At 49.1% G+C, this 23,075-nt stretch overlaps 1 protein-coding gene across 1 annotated transcript in view; it reads right to left on the bottom strand.

The window, feature by feature from the left end:
• TRIM13 (tripartite motif containing 13) overlaps positions 1-23,075 on the bottom strand; it is a 197,406-nt gene that overhangs the window by 133,346 nt on the left and 40,985 nt on the right. The window contains exon 2 of the mRNA XM_078657371.1: positions 7,563-7,687. Coding sequence (XP_078513497.1) covers positions 7,563-7,649 — 87 coding nt within the window. The 5' untranslated portion in view covers positions 7,650-7,687. The remainder of the gene's footprint in view (positions 1-7,562; positions 7,688-23,075) is intronic.

Genomic DNA, 23,075 nt, shown 5'->3' with positions numbered 1-23,075 from the left:
GGAACAGCGGAAACTGTGGCTGCGGCCTGTGCTCCTAAAACATGATATAAGAACTAGGGCGCAGGCAGCTAACCTATTAACTGAAATTCCCACTATTGATATTGCAATTGCCCTCGGGAAATACATAAAGGGGGTACGGAGTGATCTAAGAAACTCCTGTGCCGAGGAAAGCGATCTACATGTGGTCCTGTTTTGCACAACTTACAAGGCAGCTAGGAAATATTGGCTCCTTCCACTTATTAGAAACCTTGGTTGTAGGGAGTATCTCCCGATGTACAGAATTTTAAAAACCGACGTTTCAAGTCCAATCGTTTTTGCATTAGCAAAATTTCTCTCCAATGTCTGGCACACCGCACCCGTATCCTGAAGTCGCAGGTTCCCATTTAATTTTAAGTTTACAAATCCAAATGTGATTTTAATAGTTTAAATTACAGAAATGAACAATTTTACAGTGTATAAATTTGTATTGATTGTGGATGATTTTATTATGGTTGTATATGTTTTATTGTATATCTTTGATGGCCATATGGCCGAAATAAAGATTGCTAAAGTAAGATCTAAGAAACTAGGAATATTCTGTAGGATTGTATGAATTTTAATTTAATGAAATTATACTCGAACTAAAGGAATTGAATGGGTTTTAAATGCAATGCTAAGTTTTATCTTAAATGCAATTTTATTGGCGCTGGTAAACGTATAAGGGTATGTGAGAGTCTTAACCAACAATGGATTAATTTTATAATGTTTTATAGCTTTTTATGTGAATATTTTAAACTTGTGATACTGTCTCTTGCACCTGTTTAAAGACTATGGTCATAATAAACTTACTTTTGACTGACTGACTGACTATCAATCCTGTCAAACCTGACACTATCAATCCTGTTTGCAAGTAATTGCCATGCTCTCCTTACCATTTCCTCTCGGGCTGCCGCAGGTGTTTACTAATACTATGGGTGACACTACTTCTGCAACCTTCAGTGGTGAGTACGGAAAGCTCAGCATTTGATTATATACTGTAGTGCTCCTGAAACCGCTGTATTCAACATCTACTGTGTTTCACCACAGGTGGTGAACAAGTACTGATAGATGGTGTGCTCTAAAGTCAGGAAAAGTTTCTCTATGCTCTGCCCTTCTTCCCTGTTTGCCCAATGCTTGTGTACAATTAAGTACCTGTACTCAGGCTCATGGGGAGGCACCATACTACAGACTCCTGACATTGTATTCTATCCAGAAAAGTGTTATTACCAATAAGTCTAAACATTAAGAAAATAAAAAGAGAAACATGTTTTATATTCGTGACTCATCATGCCGTACACTTCCTCATAGAACTGTTGATATGGTGTAAAAATGTTTCTAATATTTCTGTAGAGACTGGCCCTATGTTTGAGCATGGCAAAAGTCAGAAAATCTGTGAACCAGGAGCCGTTCATTAATGTATCACCTATTCTGTTTTTATGTCATCATTGATAAAATAATGAACTGGGTCCCCTTAAAAGTCTGTAAAATAATACTTTTTTTCTGGTTCATGCAACATAATTTGGTATACCTCAACCAAACTTGGTGGTCTCAGTGTAAGGGCATGGTTTCGCTGTTTGAAGCTATCCTAACGCCATTCATAAGCCCCAGTTTTTATTTTCACTGGAGAGTTTCAGTGACTATCATAATATTAACATTTGGCATGTTGTATTGCATGTAGGCAGAAGATGTAATCAATAGTCCATTAGGGACTGGAGTGTCTATCAGACACTTGTAGTAGTTTGTTCATTGGACACAAGTTTAGAACAGATAGTCATCAGACCTTCCACAGTGGAAAGTCTGATGACTTGAAACCTGAGTTGAGAAATATCTATTTTCTCATTTGTTTCCTTTCGTTGAAATGACACAAGCAGTAGCTCCCTGATCCTTTTCTCTGAGGAAACCAAGCAAGTGCTGGCTTTTAGTAAAGGGTTAAGAGCTTGCTGAGCTTTCAATCGAAGGATGAGGTGAGATTGAGGTAACTTTAGGAGAGCTCCCCAATATGTCTCAAAACCTCCAGAAAGATAAAAGGGCCAAAGTTGAATCTCCTAAATGTTGTTCACTACATGGACTTCAAACACAGTTTTATTCACATTTGGGATATGAGCTCTTACAATGACACCTCTGGATTTATGTGGGAAGTATCCCAACGTGGCATTGTCTGTGTGGTAGAGTTGAACTCTTGAAAATGGCCTACTCTGGAAAATAGTATAATTTACAGACAGAACAATGTCAGGCATGTGGGGCCATGTTACTGCTTTATCATGAAGGTTATGACATACCTTCAGATGATGTTGTCAAGTTGGAGCTTAAAAAGGAAGGGAAAGGTTGGTGTTGGGTTTTGGATTAAGGGCCAGCACTTGATCTGAAGGGGTGGTTGCCACCTACCAGTTTAGAGTTTGACAAGTAGTATTTTCTATCTTTGGGAAACAAATGGGGATGTATTTGGAGGCATGAAAGCCCAAGGGTAGTCTTGCTCTCCAGTTCCCTGTCGGAGTCTATTGGTTTATCTCAAGACAAATACATGAAAATACACCAGAGTAATGCATCAAAACAATTCTCCCTACCCATGCACTTTGCATCCCATATCTGGTGGACTAAGAGCTCCCCAGAGGCTCACATTTCTATTGAGTGAGCTCTTTATATTCAGAGAATATTTTTCACAGAAAACATCCTTCTCTCAAGCTGCAATTGAAGCATGAAACTCACTTCAACTAAATATCAGACCTAAGCCCTTCCTCCTTGATTCAGACAACATCTAGCAGTACACAATTCCTCTTGCTCCTGAATTGATGTACCTACAACTTCTGTAAAGTATTTTTGATTCTAAGCCATATATTAGACATTTCCTGTTTGTTTTAGTCCCTATCACAGATTATTTGCTGAAGTTTTGGGCTCCAAACTACTGGGCCCTTGCTCAAATGTCATGTTGCATATGTGGATTATATGTTAAGCACTAATTTTTACTTAACAGGGCTGAAAAATCACTTTCAGCTTTCATACTGCTGTTCTTCTCCTAAAACATTGCTGTGTATATTTTGCTTTCAAATTGCCCAAATGCCTCCAGGTGCTGGTGCACTTTATAAATACGTTAGATAATTCAGCTGTCTTCTGGCTTCTGTCTACCTACTACTGTGCTTTCATGTACTTTGACCCCTCTTTTGGACCTTTTTCAGACCTTCCTTTTCTGGCCCCAATTGTCATCAATTAAAAAAGGAGATCATTGAAGTTCAGTGATTACAGTGTCTTTGGAGCATTGCTAGGAGGAACCACAATATATTTACTTATTACTCATAATTACCCAATCCTACCCAAATTTAGGAGTTGGATTCATTCTGATCATGGACAGTAAGCAAAAACATACCTGAAAATAGATGCCCCCGCCTCAAGAGGATATTCTTACTTAGAAAGTCTGAATAGTTGGTCTTCTTTTCCATCCTATACTAAAGTAGAGACACTTCATACTCTTTTTATTACTAACTTCTTTGTCAGTGATTTCATTGCACATAAATCATAGTATTTTAGGGCTGTGACCCTTGACCCTGATTCAGGGCCGGTCGCTCCATGCACTGCGTGACTCCCTGTGAGTGTGCCCAGGCTTCCCCCTACTGCCGCGAGTTCGCCGCTGCCCTGCAGCTGAGTATTCTGGGCTCTGTTTTTTGATTCCTCTGTGCCTGTATTTGTCGCTGTTTTTTACTGTACTCGTGACTTGCCCCCTCGTGTTTTTGGTTTCCCTGTACCTGTATTTTTTGCTGTTTCTTCTGTACTCGTGACCTGCCCCCTCGCCTCCGTTTCCCGCTATGTTCTCCCCCCCGCTCTCCGCCGCTGCTCCCCTGCGGCCCCACCCCTTTTTCTTCTGTACCCCATTCCCATTCGCCGCCCCGCTCCTGCCTCCCAGCTGCTCCTCCCTCCCACTTGGCCATTTATGGCGGAGTTCACACAGCGCTGAGCTGTGACCCTTGACCCTGATTCAGGGCCGGTCGCTGCACGCACTGCGTGACTCCCTGTGAGTGTGCCCAGTCTTCCCCCTACTGCCGCGAGTTCGCCGCTGCCCTGCAGCTGAGTATTCTGGGCTCTGTTTTTTGATTCCTCTGTGCCTGTATTTGTCGCTGTTTTTTACTGTACTCGTGACTTGCCCCCTCGTGTTTTTGGTTTCCCTGTGCCTGTATTTTTCGCTGTTTCTTCTGTACTCGTGACCTGCCCCCTCGCCTCCGTTTCCCACTCTGTTCTCCCCCCCGCTCCCTGCCGCTGCTCCCCTGCGGCCCGCCCCTTTTTCTTCTGTACCCCCTTCCCATTTGCCGCCCCGATCCCGCCTCCCAGCTGCTCCTCCCTCCCACTTCGCCATCAAGTGCAGCGGGCGCGCCAAAGGCAAGCCCGTCTATGCCCGTCCGGGCCTGGACCGCGCCCAGCGCCAGGACCCCTGGCCCCCGCCGATGCCAACCCACACGACGGACTTACGACGCCTCCACCCTCCATGCACTCAACGCCGGCCGAAACCCCGCCTGCTACCGAAACGCACCCACGGACCCTTCACCTGCCAAGCCTGCAAATTCACCTGCCTACGAACCTGCACCACTCCCGCCAAGACAGGCACCAGCAACAATCACCTCAAGTTCATCCTGCTCAACACCCGCTCCGTCCACAGGCACGCCATCGAACTCTGGAACCTCCTCGACACAACATCACCAGACGTCGCCTTCCTCACAGAAACATGGATGAACGCCTCCTCAGCCCCCGACATCGCCATAGCCATCCCGGATGGCTACAAGATCACCCGGAAGGACCGCGTCAACCAAACCGGAGGAGGCATCGCCATCGTCTACAGAAACACCATCCGAATCACGACCAACTCCGACGACACCCTCACCGCCGCCGAGCACCTTCACTTCCAGATACACACCGACCCCAAGACCACCCTCAGAGGCACTCTCACCGACCCCCAGGACCACGCACACAATTCAGCGAAGCCATCGCAGACTTCGTCAGCCAGCACGCCCTAACCTCCTCAGACTACATCCTCCTAGGGATCCTCAACTTCCACCTGGAGAACAACAATGACAGCAACACCACCACCCTGTTGGACAACCTCGCCAACCTCGGACTTAAGCAACTGGTGGACACCCCCACCCACTAGGCCGGCCACACGCTAGACCCCATATTCTCCTCCAGCAAGCACATCTCCTTCAGCCACTCCTCCGGACTACACTGGACAGATCACAGCTGCATCCACTTCAACTTCAGGAGAACAACGACCCACCACCGCCCGCAACAGGTTCCCCGCAGAAACTGGAGCAAGATCACCGCCGACCAACTCACCACCTCCCTCAGCCAGCACCCTCCCACCTACACAAGGGACCCCAACGAAGCAGCCCGCAACCTCACACAGTGGCTCACCAACACCGCCGATGAACTTGCACCAATGAAGAAACCTCCCAGCAGACCCGGCAGCAAGAAAGCATCGTGGTTTACCAACGACCTCAAAAACTCCAAGAAGAACTGCCAAACCCTCGAGAAAGCCTGGCGCCACGACCAGACAACAGAAAACATGACAGCCCTCAAGAACGCCACCCGCAACCAGCTGATCCGCACCACCAAAAGGACAACATTCAAAGAACGACTGAACAACAACACCCACAAGAGCAAGGAACTCTTCTGCATCGTTAAAGAGCTCTCCAACCCCAGCGCCTGCAACAACGACATCACACCTTTGCAAGACCTCTGCAACTCACTCGCCTCGTTCTTCCACCGCAAGATCGCCGACATACACAACAGCTTCGGCACACAGACCACGCACCCAACCTCCGAACCAGCACCCCCCACCACCACCCTCTGCACCTGGACCCCGGTCAGCACCGAAGATACCACCCGTTCGATGAACACCATCCACTCCGGCTCCACTACCGACCCCTGCCCACACCAGATCTTCAACAAAGCTGACTTCATCATCGCACCCCAACTCCGGGACATCATTAACAGCTCATTCGCATCCGGTACCTTCCCGGAGAGCTGGAAACATGCCGAGCTCAGCGCCATCCTGAAAAAACCCACCGCGGACCCCACGGACCTCAAGAACTTCCGTCCCATCTTGCTCCTCCCTTTTCCTGCCAAAGTCATCGAGAAGACCGTCAACAAACAACTCTCCGCCTTCCTCGAGATGAACGGATCCCTCGACCCCTCGCAGTCCGGTTTCCGAGCAAACCACAGCACCGAGACCGCCCTCATCGCAGCCACCGACAACATCAGGTCCCTGCTCGACAACGGGGAAACAGCTGCCCTCATTCTCCTGGACCTCTCAGCAGCCTTCGACACTGTATGCCACCGCACCCTAATACAGCGCCTCAGCAACACCGGAATCCAAGGAACGGCCCTGGAGTGGATCATCTCGTTCCTCGCCGGAAGAACCCAGAGAGTCCGACTCCCCCCGTTCCGATCCGCGGCCACCGAAGTCATCTGCGGCGTCCTGCAAGGCTCCTCGCTCAGCCCCACCCTCTTCAAAGTATACATGAGCCCCCTCGCAGCCATCGCATGCCAACACAACCTAAACATCATTTCCTACGCTGACGACACCCAACTGATCCTCTCCCTGACCAACGATCCCACCACTGCCAGAGCCAGCCTCCAGGAAGGAATGAAAGACGTCGCGGAATGGATGAAGCTCAGCCGTCTGAAACTGAACTCAGACAAGACGGAAGTCCTCATCCTGGGACCATCCCCCTCTGCCTGGGATGACTCCTGGTGGCCCCCTGCCCTGGGCACCGCTCCGAAGCCAACGGACCATGCACGCAACCTGGGCTTCATCCTGGACGCCTCCCTCACGATGAACAAGCAAGTCAATGCCGTCTCGTCATCCTGTTTCAACACCCTGCGCATGCTCCGAAAGATCTTCCGGTGGATCCCCACCGAAACCTGGAAGACGGTCACCCAGGCCCTCGTTACCAGCCATCTGGACTACGGGAACACCCTCTACGCTGGCACCACAGACAAACTCCAGAAAAGACTTCAACGGATACAGAACGCTTCTGCATGACTCGTCCTGGCCTTCCCCCGTCACGACCACATCTCTGCCCATCTGAGAGACCTGCACTGGCTCCCCGTCAGCAAGAGGATCACGTTCAGACTCCTCACCCACGCACACAAGGCTCTCCACAACATGGTCCCCAAATACCTCAACAGCCGACTGACATTCTACACACCCACCCGCCAGCTCCGTTCCACCAGCCTCGCCCTCGCCACCGTCCCACGAATTCGCAGAACCACCGCCGGAGGAAGATCCTTCTCCTACCTGGCGGCCAAGACATGGAACTCCCTCCCCACCCACCTACGGCGGACCCAGGACCATCTCTCCTTCAGGAAACAACACAAGACCTGGCTGTTCGAGCAGTAGCAACTCCCCCTCCCCCCAGCGCCTTGAGACCCTAGCGGGTGAGTAGCGCGCTATACAAATTCGCTGATTGATTGATTGATTGATTATTTTCTGTTTAGCTTCAGGTCTCTGATTGACACTTTGGCAGAGACTTGGCATGCTATGTGTAAAATTAAAAACCTACCTTGAACATCCGGGCAGATAAAGTCAGGGGGTCAACATCACTTCCCGCACTGGCTGGCATGGACTTCGAGTTCTTGATTAGCTTCATTTTCTCAGATAGGGATACTTGAGGCGATAAGAGGAACCCTGCAGGACAGCAATATTTCACATGATCTGTTACCAAATCTACCGGTGATGTTTCCATGTACCTTTTATATCTCTCTTACTCCACAGTTCTCTTACTCCACAGTACTCTTTCTCCAAAGGCTACAAGGAAAATTCACATCAATCAAAATGTAAACAGTGGGGCTTCGCTGTGCTGTAAACAACAAATTTTAATGGTACCCACCTACAGGAGCCTCGTTTTGTCAATCTCCTCGGAAAGGTATAAAGTAGTACAACAAGGTTTCTAAAAAAAACCTGTAAAGAGCATGCTTAATTTGTTTAGCTATCTTATTCGTATAGTACATAAGATGGATGAGACAACCTTATTGAGTAATGGAAAAGGTTTGTAGACACGGATAGGCAAGTATGTCCCACAATACCTATGTTTATAAGGTGTGAATCCTCCTTACCATGGAGGGCAAACCATCCGGGTGAAAAGTGACAAGGCTGTAGAACTGCCTTTAGAACTACAATTCTGATGTTAATTAGGATGTGCCATCAATGCGTTCTGTTTTCTTTTTGAGTGGGTTTGGGAAATCACTGACACATTACATGTAACAGTGGCAGGGAAGTACAATCCGTGGCTACATAAAATTCAACTTCTCCCCTCATGTGATCCCCTGATTTTATTTTATTGACCTTTCCATGTTATGTTAGGTGAAATTTGTAGAGCGCACTGACACCGTGGGTTTCCTGGCGCTGTAAGACAGAGGTGAGTGTGGGATCTGAGGAGGCGGAGATTAGCCGGGTGGGGGAAAAAGGAAGGTTTTGAGCAGTTTTCTGAAGTGAAGAAGGGAGCTACTGGATTTGATGGACAGGGGAAGAGGATTCCAAAATTTGGCGGCTAGGTGGGCAAACCGACGGCCACCAAATTTGTTGGTTTGGGTTTTGGGGGCAACAAGCAGGTTGAGGTGAGCTGAACGGAGATTGCGCGTTGGACGGTGTGGGTTGATAAGTGTTGTCAGGAAGGCGGGGCTGGAGCAGTGGAGGGATTTGAACATGAGGCAGCCCAGCTTGAAAGCCGCCCTTTGTTTTATAGGTAGCCAGTGCAGTTTGTGTAGCAGTGGTTTGGCCTACTGCCATTTAGGAGTTTTGTAGATGAGACGGGCTGCTTGATTCTGCACGACCTGGAGGCGACGCAGCGGTGATTGTGGGAGTCCGTGATACAGGGAGCTGGAAAAGTCCAAACGGGATAGTACTAGGGAGATGATAACCTGGACCAGAGCGGCTGGTGGTAGAAGATGACTGACTTTACGGATTTTACGAAGCTGGAACGTACATGAGGAGATCACAGCGCCCACTTGAGATCTGAGGTAGAGTTCGGCATCGATGGTCACACCAAGACTTTTTACTGATTTCACAGGGACCGGGGAGGGGCCTAATTCGTTAGGCCAGAACTGCGGACCCCAGTGGGAAGGGCTGGAGCCGGGGAGGAGGAGCTCAGTTTTCCCAGGATTTAATTTTAGTTGGTTGTAGTTCATCCACTGCTGGATGTGTATCATGGCGGAATGGAAGTTGTTCACGGTGTCCGAGGAGTTGAGTGGGAAGATGATCTGCAGGTCGTCAGCGTAGTTGTACACTGTGATGTCCCAGCTCTGAAGCGAGTGAATCAGGGGCCGGAGGTAGAGGTTGAATAATAGGGGTGACGGGGAGGAACCCTGAGGGACTCCACAAGTCGTGGGGGTTTTGGACGCTGTGTAGGGGCCCAAGCGGACGGCTTGTGTTCTGCCAGTCAGGAAGGACTGGGTCCATTTGAGGGCAGGACCCTGGATGCCTGCCCGCTCGACACGGTGAAGAAGGATGTTGTGGTCAACCGTGTCGAACGCGGCCGACAGATCCAGGAGTACAAGGGCCTGGGGAATCCCTGTGTCAGCGTTCCTCCTCAACGTGTCCAAGACTGCTAGGATAACGGCCTCAGTGGAATGGGCTGGCCTGAAGCCGGCTTGGTTAGGCTCCAGGTGGCCGGAGGTCTCGATGAAGTTGGAGAGACACCGGGTGACGTGGGCCTCCATTAGCTTGGAAAAGTAGGGCAAGAGCGATATGGGACGGTAGTTAGAGAGTTCCGCCGGGTCCGCGCCAGGTTTCTTCAGGAGAGGCACTAAAATGGCCTCCTTAAAGGTGCTGGGGACAATGCCGGTGCTGAGAGAGCCATTCAGCAGGGGTAAGATGCAGTCGGGTAGTTTGAGACAGACGTCCCGTAGGACCGAAGGAGGGCAGCAGTCGTTCGGAGAGCCTGATTTTACCCGGGTCGCAAGTTCAGCTAGGGAGTTGGGGTTGAGGGTGGGGAAGTGGGTGAAGGTCAGTAAATTGTTCGGAGGGGTGTCGGGGGGGGTATCTGAGGGAGGGGGGGATTGAGTCCTTGATTTTATTGATTTTCTCGATAAAGAAAAGATTGAGAGCATCGCAGGTCTCTTGGGTGGGGGTCTGAGCCGGGAGAGTTCTGTCGTCTGAGGTAAGTTCATTCATGATTTTGAAGACCTCCTTTGATTTATTGTCTGCGGACGAGATTCTGTTTGAAAAATGTTCTGATTTGGCTAGGAAGATTGCGTTTTTGTTTTCCCTGCGAGCTGTAGTGTATTGTAGTCTGTCTGACTCAGAGTAATTGCGTCTCCACGTCCGTTCCAGCTGGCGCACCTTCAGTTTTTGTTTTGTGAAATCAGGCCACAATTATTGGGGCGGGTTGGTAATATATATTCACACACTGTTTTATCGTACTTTAGTACAATTGATTTGAATTGTTTGCCACTGGCTACCTTCTAGATTAACTGGAATAAACCAAATGAATAGGAAAACACTTTCAACCATACTGTATGATACTTTTCTTACAAATATAGTTTATGAAACAAGGGAACTATAACTTATACAGTCACGCTATGCAATATTACAAAGCCCCCCACACTTTGATGTCTATTTCTATAGTTATATTGTATCGTTGTATTCTATTTATAATGTTATACTAGTATTGAATAAAGTATTACCTATTATATAACAGTCTCACTTTCACTTTTCAGTCAGTCAGCATCCGAGCTTAGTAATCTTTACATGAAATTAAAAAAATAGAAGTCCGAGAAAAGGGTGTCCTGAGACTAAATACAGTACAATTCTGAAATATTTCCATTCTGCAGAGCTGTCCATTGTCTGCTAGGGGTTGAGCTAGTGTTCTTCATTTACCCAGTTCAAGCACCTTGAGGTGCCATTGACATATGCTTCTTGGATACTTCTTACACCCTTTCCCCGAGTCCCTAAGGAGCTAAGAAACTCAATGCTTCCACTATCACATGTAGTTTTTCATGACCGATGAGACAGTTTTAATAATACTGACTTTTGCCAGGGGTGAGAAGTGCTAGTAAATGGTGCTAAGAAATTAATTCCTTGATAAAGTCCTTACATTTCATGAAACACATGTTGGCAAAGGAACTATGTGACCTGTGATATAATTACTGAATTTGGAGCTAAGTATTACATGATAAACAATACTTGCCATAAAAAGAAATATCAAATACAAGATTTAAATATAGAAAATACTAAATAGGAGGCACTCTATTCATTTTTTTAGAAAAAATATGTTTGTGTTATTGTCCTCACATTTTAGCTCAGATTCTGAAAAACGTTTTTGCAAATAATGCACCTATTTAATCGAATCCTAAATGACAATAAGTACATAATATTCGTTTAGTACAGCTTAATTAATTCATGAAACACTCATATAAATAAATGTACATATTTGGGAACTTTCAACAGCCAATCCTTTCTTTTTGAGTCCAAAATTGTTTAAGAGAGCTTTCCATATCTCCAGCAGATTCCAGTTCACATGAAATTATACAGTCCCTTTAGAGTGCGTTCTCAGCCAACACGTGTTTCACTGCTCCCATGCAGATTTATCAAGGCTTAAGAGTCCAAAAGGTACAATTGTATATGGGCCGTGTATAAAAAAACAAGAGGAAACTCTGCCAGAAGTGTATCATGGGCTTCACTCAACTCTTGCAGTCATTAAGCCTTATGATGATATTCAATTTTTAAATTGTTAATTCACTGTTATCAAAAAACACATAAGCACCTAAATCTATGCAGACCAGCTGGAAGTTTAGATAGTTTATCCTGACACACTATGTTCAGTTAGGAATTTCAGGGTGAAACCGATGACTGTTTGAAGTACAATTGACCTTTTAGACTCTAATGGATTTCACTACCTAGTGTAGGCGCAATAGCTGCCTATCTCTTGTAGATAAACTAGGCTGAGCATTTGTGAGATCATAAAACCCAGTGTGCCTGGTGGTATTAAACACTAAAGAGGAAGATGACATATTGCCATCGACAAGCCCTACAGTCCCACAGAACAAAAAGTACACTTACCTTGCCAAAATGGTGTGTTTCTCACATCAGATATAAGCACTGTGTGCAGCCAGATGAAAAGATGCCAGAATGTTGTTCCAGTCAGAATGTAGTTTGGTCATTATTTTTTCTAAAATGTAGCCCATTCAAAGGCTTCTGCAACAAAACTAATACATAGCTCGCCCTTGGTTGTTGCTAGGCACACTGAGTTTCTTAGCCCTCGAGCAGTGTGAAAGATGACAAGGGCAATGCTGCTAGCATCACAATGGGGCAGTGACTGAAGTATCACAAAGCCTTCTGTTTTGAAGTTTTTGCATTTTGCCTGGATTTGACTCTTGGAGAATGGCACATGTTGTTAGCTTATTCAAGATACGTATGTGATAGTCAAAATCATATTTCAAACTCATTTTGCTTTCTCGTGAGGAGCAGCCAGAATGGATTGTTCAGGTCTTTGGATAATTACAGGGTTGTGTGGCAGCGTTTACATACAGGAATAGGGTACTTTTGGGACAGTCTATCGTTTTTGATTTACACTGCCTCTGCATATACTGTCACATCTCTCTGTAATACATCATGGTATACATATTGTTGTATCATTATGCCTAACAAGCGACTTTTGGGAAGCTGGCCCAAATAATCCAAGAAATAGGGCCTGATACAGATAGGTGAGCACGATTAAGGAGAAGAGCACATGCTGATTAGAGGTGGGAATGGTTGGTGGAGTAGATTGTGAAATTGTGCATTTGCAGAGACTTTAAACATGAGGGTTCGGATTATGATCACATTTTGCTTACAGAGTGCCGTAAATCTGGTGAATCGAATGATTGCAATACTTTGTAACAGGAGGTAAAAGTAGGCGAAAATCTATAGATTAGAGTGATTTAAGCTACTCGGTGTAATCGTAACTCTCCGTAATTGAAGGTGACAGTAGATGACAGAAGACACTTAGAAGTGATGGAGTAAAAGACAGTATGCAGACCCAAGTGGCGGGTTGACAATGTTTGTCATTTCACTTACAGAAAGATTGGCCCCATGATCACAATGTCCCCAGAGGGGTGTGCTATTTGAAGGACCTATAAGGACCAGGTTAGAGTATCGAGGACCCTGGTTCTATTTGTGAGGTATAGCCAATTCTAGTAGAGAAATGAAAAGAAACCCCGATTTTGATGTGAACATAAAACAATGATTTGCATCAGTCCATAATTAAGTGTTTTTTGATTTTTTTATAGAAATGTTTTTAGCTTATGTTGTTTGTGAATGTAAAGTGAATTAAACTAATGTAAGACAAGTGTGGTGTGTGGGAGTTCCATTGACCTCAATAATTGAAATGTTATTTATGAGCATGAACTGAGAAATGTGCTTTTCAAACGTATTAATAATAACAATTTTGATTCCAGATGAGAAATTAGTACTATTAGAGATGAATGTGTGAAGGAAGAGAGGTGGTGAGGGACGGGGGCGTGGCTAGCCAGCCATTATGGCGGGTAGGAATTCCTAACGCTTAGCTGAGTATCCCCGTTTCTCCTGAAAAACTGCAGCAACCGTACAGCAAAAAGCTTAAAACACAGCCGCAGACAGCCCACAAGCCAGCGCAGTTACTTGCCTGCTGAATCTGAGCTGCGACCCTCCGGGAAGCGGTCGTGGCGGACTCCTGGGCCCTGGCCGCTGCACGGCCTCTCTGCTGTTGTGGGCGCGAAGGGCGCAAACAAGCTCAATGACTGGACCGCAGCAATTACGGCAGGGCCTCGCTGCCACGAGTTTCTGTCTGGGCCCTCACTGCATCGGCTGGCTGAGGAGCGGTAAGAGGGGTGCTGGTGGCTGGACACCTGCAGTCCCTGCAGAGCAGTTGTCGTCCGTCCTGAACAGTGGGGGTCAACGGACACTGAAGGAGCCTGAAGTCGGCGCGCACCTGATGTCAGGGAGGCACCGACACGGAGCGCTGAGAGCCGAGGCACGTCTGTGAGGAGGGGGCATTGTTCCCGGATCTGGATGGCAGCAGCAGCAAGACAATTAGCTGGTAAGAGCCCCCCCCCCATGAGGCTGTAACATCCGCGAGGCCTGCCAGCGCTTAGCCAGTGAGGAGTGGCGGCCTGCCGGGAGTGGGGCCCTGCTTAGGCACAGGAGATGCACCTGGCCTACCCCGCAGCTAGGCCACAGGCGCGAGGAGGAGATCGGGCGGTGCTGGACTGTGGCAGCCGTGACCATTGAGGCTCTTCCACTGCTGTGGGAAGCGGGGGCGTTCGAGGTGGGCCTGCAGCAGTACTACTTAACTGTGGTGGGGCTCCGGGAGTCGATCGGGCCTAGGCCCCCCTCCCCTCAAACGCGGCATAGAGTAGTAGCGGGAGGCCCAATGGTAGCCCAGTTGAATTGTATAAACTAAACTCCAATAAACTGGCCCCCTATTTCCTGTCCATGTTACTAGAGTAGGGAGACGGGACTGCTGCCTTACGACCAATGAGTGGCAAATATTGTGGTCATATACAAGGACGGTAAGCCCAGAACTAGCTGTGGCTCTTATCAGCCGATATCACTGTTAAATGTGGAGCCCAATGTCCTTGCTAAACTATTGGCGATGCGTTTGATCAAGGTAATCACCACTCTGATACACCCAGACCAATCGGGCTTTATGCCACATCGCAATAGAGCCCTTAACCTATGTCGGCTGCAGGGAGTGTTGAGTAGAGCGTCCACTATATTGGAACCAGCAGTTATAGTTTCATTAGACACCACTATGGCGTTTGATATGGTTGAGTGGCCCTATTTATTTGCGGTTTTAGACAAGTTAGGATTTAGGGTGGAATATAGTGGCTGGATTTGACTCCTGTACTCCGGCCCGATGGCCCAGGTGGTGGTTAATAATCGTAAGTCCCCGGATTTTCAACTCAGTAGAGGTACCCGGCAAGGGTGCCCCCTGTCTCAGCTCCTGTACGCATTAGCAGTGGATCCACTGGCGGCTTGGATCCGGCATAACCGATCCATCCACGGATTGCGGTGGTCGCCGGAATGGGAGGACAAGGTATCGCTGTACGGGGACGACGTCCTGCTGTATCTCACAAACCCTAGAGGTTCATTACTCTGCCTCCTTGATGTGCTGGTAATATTTGGAAGGTACTCGGTATTTACTGTGAACTGGCTTAAATCAGTGGTATTTGTTCTACAGGGTGAGCCACCTATAATACCGAGTGGTTGCCCGATTAAAATTGTGTCGAAAGGGTTCCGCTATCTCAGAATCTATGTGACCCTAGACTCGAAACTCCGTCATGCCCAAATCTGGATCCACCACTGCAAAGACTCAAGAACGACGTCGCACACTGGAGATCTCTTCCTCTGTCCATGTTAGGCAGGGCTGTCCTATTCAAAATGATGGCGCTTCCACGTTTTCTATATGCACATCAGAATGCAATGGATCCGGTTCCCGCGTCCTATTTCAAAGAAATCGAGAGTCTCCAGAGACAGCTCTTATGAGAGGGCAGACCACGCATTGCATTCTCCAAATTGAACTTAAACTGGTATGATGAGAGAATTAGCCTGCCGGATTAAAAAAAGTACTACTGGGTGTCGCAGTTAGCAGCGATCAACCACGGGGTCTATGGGCGACCAAATGACCCCGGTTATGCCATGGACAGATGGCTGCTCCCAGGGGGGGACTACAATAGAGCGCTATACGCGAAGCCCTGTAGATACCCGCTGACAGGACCAACCGCACATGCCGTACACGTATGGCACGCTGGCACCAAACACCTGCAATGGGAGAATAAACTCACGCTTGCCAAGCCACTATGGAGCTCAGAGACACTAGGTAACCTCTAGAAATCCAAGGGGTTCGATAAATGGGACCTTATTGGAATCTCCCGAATCAAAGATAGTTGGGGAGAGAGTACGATACAGCTGTTTCCGATATTACAAGCACAATATAAATTGTCAGACACTGAGAGCTACCAGTACCTTCAGATCCGACATACATTACTTACTCATGTGCCCAGTGGCACGTCACTTCCGGAAGTCTTCCCCCTGGAGGATAGAGTTCTCGATGGACATCTTCCACAAAAAACCATATCCCTAATATATAGGAAATTGATTAACAACATGGAGAATCCGTTATCGACCCTGAGAGGGAAATGGACAGGAGACGGTCTAGAAATAGACGATGAAGACTGGCAGGAGGCAGTTTCCTCCCCGCGAGTGGTCGCAATCCAGGCCAGGCTGAGGTTAGTGCAGCTTAAAATATTGCACAGGGTCTATGTCACAGGCCCGGGCCTGGTCCGCATGGGACAGGTGGAGAGTGGAGAGTGCAGATGGGGCTGTGGGAACTAGGAACGTTCATGCACATATTGTGGAACTGTCAACAGAAAGAACGGTACTCGACAGACATTCATCGCATACTGCAATTGGTATTGGGGGTAGACGTTTAGCTGGAAGCTCGAAGATGCATATTAAATGTCTGGGAGCCTTCAGATCTTAATGCATACACCACGCAGTGGGCTACACTTGCATACATGATCGCAAAACGTAACATCGCACAGCTGTGGGGAGCCAATCAACCGCCTCAGGTGGGAATGTGGAAGTAAGATCTGGTCTGGTGTATGTACAGAGAAAAGTCAGTCTTCCTAGCGAGGGGATGCCCTGGGAAGTGGATCAAGGTATAGGGAGCGTGGAACCGGTATAGAGGGGACATCTGCCTTCCTCCAAGCCATCATGTGGACTCGGACACTCTTGATACCCCTTAAAGTGTCTCATGTATTATTTGTGATTTATCTTGAATAATGTGAATTGTCTCTGTGATATACGAAACAGCCTGCTTGTATTTAATATGCTGCTATTTGGTCGGAATGTTTAATAAAAAGAAATATATTTAAAGAAACGCAGTCACAAACATCAAATTTCAAAGTGATACAGCCAACGAGTTTCGTCCTACTAGAGGACTTCTTCAGGGCGATAATAACTTTTGAAGAATTCAATCACAGCAAAAGTGGTCGAGTCAAAAAAGTAGCCAGAGTAGCAATCCAATTGTCATTCCTTATGCAAACCACGGTTGACTGGAATATTCAAAATCAAGTGTTCAGTCAGCATCCATCCAACTCATAGATATAGAGAAGAGACAGAAAACAAGGATGTCGAATAGGTCCAAAGAGGGGGCATGGTTACTTGTGAAAAATAATGTGACGAGCATGAGATTGTTCCACGAACAGTCAATCCCGGAGTTAAGTATTACTCAGGGTTGTTGTTCCTTATACAAGGGACAAGAGATCAGTGATTTAGATATACCCCCAAGGAAAGAACGCACACTTAGTTCCGCAAGCCTACTTATATTCGCCCAAATGGCTCACATAAAAACCATCTCATTAGTCCAATGACCGTATGCAGGACACCCCACCTATTCCAGTTCCAATGTAAGCTGTATATCCTAAAGCAAATGTCGACAGCCGGTATTAGGATGTCAACGACACTCCAAAAGCCAGGTATCACGGCAGAAAGAATGGGGACTTGCCTGCTTCCGTCCAGCCAGGCGGTGGCCACAGATTAGACAAGTTTATGGTGTGCCTACTTCATCGCGCTGCCGGCTGAAGCGGGTGGCTGCCTGACCCCTATAGGTACCCTCGTAAGCAGAGTGCACCTCTGCGGCGCCAGGAGGTGCGGAGGGAGGACTTCACAGTCCACGGACGTCAGACTCCGTTACCCCACTCCATATGCGGAGTGCCCAGCAGATTGTCATGGGGCGCCTACGCTCTAACGTGCACCAGGACGTCCCCTCATGGGGCCAATCTGAGGGAACAGTCACAACCTCAGGACCTGAGTGGGGGTGAGTCCGCCAGATATTGCTGCCAAACTAGAGTCAGTCCTGGAGGCAGTTGAAAAGATTGGAAATACGCTGGAGCTGACACGCACCTCCCTGGAGAGCAGGATGGACATAATTACCTCAGACTATATACTCCTCCGAGCCAACCAGCATAAGCTCTCGGACAGGGCCCGCAATACGGAGACAGCACTGGCTGACCTTCAGCCCCGTTCTCGCAACTGTGCATCCACACTGCAGGATCTGTTGAACCGCATGGGCACCCTAGAAGAGAAGGTGGACGACGCAGAGGGGAGGTCGCGTCTAAACAATGTTCGGGTGGTTGGACTACCAGAGGGGGCAGAAGGACACGCCACGGAGGTCTTCATCGAAACCTGGATTAGAGAATTGCTGCCTCCAGGGTCACTTTCCCCACAATTTGTAGTGAGGAGGGCGTATATAGTGCAGGCCCACAAACCCCCTCCGTGGGCTTGCTCCCGTCTGTTCCTGGTCCGCGTAATGAACTTCAGGGACAGGGACGTCATACTGCGAGAAGTTGGCAAACAGCCTGGCCCTAAGGTGCAAAATGTCACAGTCTCCCTCTTCCCTGACTACACTGCTCATGTACAGAGGAGGCGAGCCACCTATGGCGCAGTCAAGAAACAACTTCGGGACTTGGACCTCCGATACTCTCTCCTCTTTCCCACCCACCTCCGCATAATCAGGAATGGTAACACCTGGTACTTCGATTCGCCCTCAGAAGCTTGGGACAGGCTCGAAGAAAATGGGTTGGCAACGGCAATAAAAACCAGCAGAAGATTTTTGATCACACAACGACCCCGCCGTGGCAGGCGCAGAAGAAAAGGCAGAGGCGAGCGCTCACTTGCAACAGCCCCAAATGCTGATCAGATCAATTGGAGGTGGCCCTCAACCAAATAGTTTGCTCTTTCTTGTTTGAAAAGGTGAGCAATCTTCCAGGTTTCTAACAGCAGAGCCTCAGCTGAGTCTGCGGTCTGAATCTTCTTCCCTGCTGGCCATTTCTAATAATGTAACTTGGAGCAGTTGCGTCAAATGGCCTGCCCTGTTTATTGCTGGTGTGTCAGGGACATTTAATTTTTGGGAATTTCAGAAATAAACCCCCACTTTGGGTGTTTGTTTTTTAATACAAAAGAATAATGCCATTTTATGGGGGCAGATTGGCATTACATATTTTTCAGAGTGAACCTTAACAAAGGTTTTGGCAAAACAATCACTGCTAAGTCAATGGGGATTTCTTAATTCAATGTGTGATGGAGGTCTGACTTCCTCTGCCTTGAAAGATATGCGGACGGACCACCTGCAGAGCACCATACAAAGTCCTTAATGCTTGTTATCTAAAAATCAGAAAATCGAGAGCCGTGGCTTGGAGCGTCAAAATGGCGGTCGCACTCTAAGAGTGCTCCGGACCCCTCTGTCATCCGCTCCAACATCCAACGCCATTGGCAACCACCTCTGCCCCTAACCTATCACCAGTGCCTGAGCAGGGATCACTGCGGTGGTGATACTGCCCCGTTCCCTAAGCCGCATACAGACAAAATGGCAGTGCCTGCTGGGCCGTGAGCCAGCCTGGAAGCCAGACCCAGTAACCGGACAATCCTTCACGGCAGTTGGCCCCTCAGCCGAGCTCTGCAGTCACACCGAGGCATCGAACACCCTTCTGGGGGTGAGTGATCTCCAGGGCTGTGGACCAACATGGGGCTCTGAGTCTCCGGCGGCCGGGAGACAAGAAACCAAGAGCGAGCTCCCCCTGCGCCCGCTCGGACTGGTGAGTCCCAGGAATGAGCTGGCGCCTGCGGGGTTGTGCCTGGCCGGAGCGAAGGTCGGGGTATAGGCTACTGTCTAGGGCAGCGGGGCCCTGGGAGGGCCCCCCCTCCGCCGCTGCAGTAATCCTGTGACCCGGAACGTTCGCCGTTCTCTGTGGCAATCGGGAGAGACCGGGTCATAAAGTAGTGTCCTGCAACCCCTCACCGGCTGAGTGACGCTGGAAATCCAATGGAGCGGTACGTCGGGCTGGCTGCGCCGCACCGGGGAGAGGAGGCCCGCTCCCGCCAGTTATTAACGTCTTGGTGCGGGTGCATTGGGGTGGCTCCCAGACCTGCCAGTGCCCGCTCCCACCATGAGCTGGGGATCACCAAGAGGGGGATCGGCTGTAATAGTCGGACAGTGGGGACCCCAGGGCGAGCCCTTGCCGTCCCCACCGCCTACAGAAATCTCCTACTTTAATTACGGCCGCTGTATTATCCTCCAACCTCAGACCCCATTGGATCAGCAGTGTGCTCGGCCCGGAGCGGCAGTGACCGGGCTGGTGTTGGGGGCATTAAACCTTGCTCGACGAGAGGGATCTGACCCGACTCCCTGAACGGACTGGCACAGCCAAGCTTAAGTGGCTGTGGGAGGGGGATCAAACGCGAGACCGCATGGTGGCCCGCATGTTCCCTTGCCCCGCACCGCCTACAGAAATCTCCTACCTTAATTACGGCCGCTGTATTCTCCTCCAACCTCAGACCCCATTGGATCAGCAGTGTGCCCGGAGCAGCAGTGACTGGGCTGGTTTTGGAGGCATTAAACCTTGCTCGGCGAGAGGGATCTGACCCGACTCCCTGAACAGACTGGCACAGCCAAGCTTAAGTGGCTGTGGGAGGGGGATCGACCGCGAGACCGCATGGTGAGCCGCAGGTTCCCTCCTTACCCTGCTGGACCCTGTGCCCGGATCTCAGTCCACTCAGTGGAAGAGCCCGCTTCCCCTTGTTAACCCCGGTTGGGTGGGCGGTGTGCCGACTTGATCGGGTACAGAGCAATTGCCGGAGGTTCAATACTGCCCACAATATCCTGAACTATGCCACGACCCAGTAGCGGTGGAGGTACGATCAGCCTGCCCCAGCGGGTCTAATGAATGCTTGTCGTCGGCCCAGCTGTGATCCCTGTGGCCTACCCCCTCCTTTGCGCCTCTTGGCTCCAGCGACCTCATGTGTGACTCACTCCCCGTAAATAGAAATCACTGATTTCCCCTTCTGAGTGCGAGTATGGATCCACCAAAGGTTGCATCCTCCTTCCATTTCCTGTAACACATAAACGTCTATAATTACCACTTAGTAGCACTCAGCCCCCCGCTGAGACTGGCTGTTGGGCGGACGGACTGCCTCGGGTCCTAGTTGCGGCATGGCGGCGCAGGGGGGATCCCCCCCCTTCACCTGCGATAACATCACCAAACTGCTGCGGTGACTACAGACAAACGACACACAGTATCCCCGCTTCCCGCGGAGCCGCAAGGAGCCTACAGAGGTGTGACAACTATCCATGCGCATCGGCCACTACTTTCCAAGTGGCTCCATCTAACGGCTGAACAAACCACTACCTCAACGCAATCTACCCCACACCTCCCAGCCGTGGGGAAGTACCAGACTGCAAAACCACCCGCAATGCAAACCAAAATAGATCAATACACCGTCAATGAGACCAAGACTCGGTCCAAGGCCATAGAGGGAAGCACTCCAGTGGGTAGGGACCTCAACACGATCCTGCAAGTCATCTCCTCCTCTCAAGCCTCCGTTGAGAACAAGATTTGGGAGGTGTGTGTCGATATGGCCCTGCTCCACCAAGACCTCCGTAATTCAATGGCCAGGATCACCGAAACAGAATCTCGCATCTCCTCCGTTGAAAATGACGTATCATGCTTGAAGGAACAAACGACCCAACTGCACATCCAAGCCAGGGAGCTGCACAAGACGGCAGAATATGTCGAAAACAGGTCTAGGTGCAACGACCTACGCTTTGTGGGATTCCCGGAAGGGTCAGAGCATGGTCCGATGGAGTCTTTTATAGAGAACTGGATCAATTTGTGAATACCCAAATAAAAGCTCCCGACCTGGTTTGCGGTCGAAAGAGCACACTGCTCCCTGCCCCCAAAACCCCCTCCTGGTGCTGCACACTGACCCATCATAGCACGGATCCCCAACTTCAGAGACAGGGACCTCATCCTACAACAAGCCCATGCCCTGAAAACTGTCACGTATCAAAACCACACCGTCATGATATTCCCAGATTATACTAGGGAGGTTCAAGCTCACAGGCATTCCTACACAGAGGTGAAACAAAAACTCTGCGCCCTCAACCAACAGTACAGGTTACTCTTTCCAGCGAGGCTGCGGGTAGTCTTCCAGGGAAAAACACTTTTCTTCGATAGTCCCAAGGCGGCTCGGCTCTGGCTGACGTAGAAGCGTTCCTTCCGACTCCAATCCGCTGCCTCAATTCCAGGAGACCAATCTTCTTCTACACAAGACTCTGCTCGCGAAGGAGGCACACAAAGTCCTGCAGAGGCCGGCGGGCAGGTAGGGCCAAGTCTGGCTTGCCAACATCCACATGTTCACCCTTCCAACACCGGGTCTTGATGCCTGAGCCTTGCCTCCGAGTGAGCTCTGGATCCCAAGATCATTCGCCTGCTGTGGACTTACCCTCCAGAGTCATGACTACGGACCCCACAGACTCTCCCACAGTCCGGCTCTCCTGAGCTGATCTTCCCATGGAACGCTGCAGGCAGAGCGGTCACACCAGTTAAAGTCCAACCGTGCACTGGCGAACGCACCAGTAATCAGATAATTCTGCTGATGTGCATTCTGATCCTGTAACAAGAGGGGTCCAAAACGCTTAATTGACTTTAAACGCTATAGTTTAATCTATCTTAAGAGTTAAGGGACGACAGATTCTTCCGTTTCTGAAGTATAGGGTGGGGGCGGGGGGGAGAGGGTTTTGGCCGTTGCAATGAGTTTCTAGTTGTTCAACAACCATAGGTCCACAGCATCTCAGCTCCTTCCTATTACGACATGACACCGCAAACACACTTCAACAGATGACAATCATGCTTCTTGTGCCTCAACCTCTGGGGTTTCCACTGCCTAGCAGCCCTCTGGGCCACGCCCGGCCTCCTATTCCACCCTAGACATAATGACATCTAAGGAGAGCTCACTTCTCATTATGTCGTGGAACGTGAATGGCCTATTAGACAAAATCAAACGGACTGCAGTCCTGATACAGGCCCAAAGACAGACCCCCAACATCCTCATGCTCCAAGAGACTCACCTTATGGGCAATATCTGCCCCTTCCTTGCAAGATATGGCTTTGATAGAACCTGGCACTCCAGTTTCACAAGAGGTTCACGAGGGTTTGCAATTCTCCTGAAGCGTAACCTTCCCTTCGTACCAAACCAAACAGTCAAAGACCCCAATGGC

The sequence above is a fragment of the Lissotriton helveticus genome, chromosome 8 (genome assembly GCF_964261635.1).
Source record: "Lissotriton helveticus chromosome 8, aLisHel1.1, whole genome shotgun sequence".
Classification (NCBI taxonomy): Eukaryota; Metazoa; Chordata; class Amphibia; order Caudata; family Salamandridae; genus Lissotriton; species Lissotriton helveticus.
This window is presented reverse-complemented; position numbering and strand designations above follow the sequence as displayed.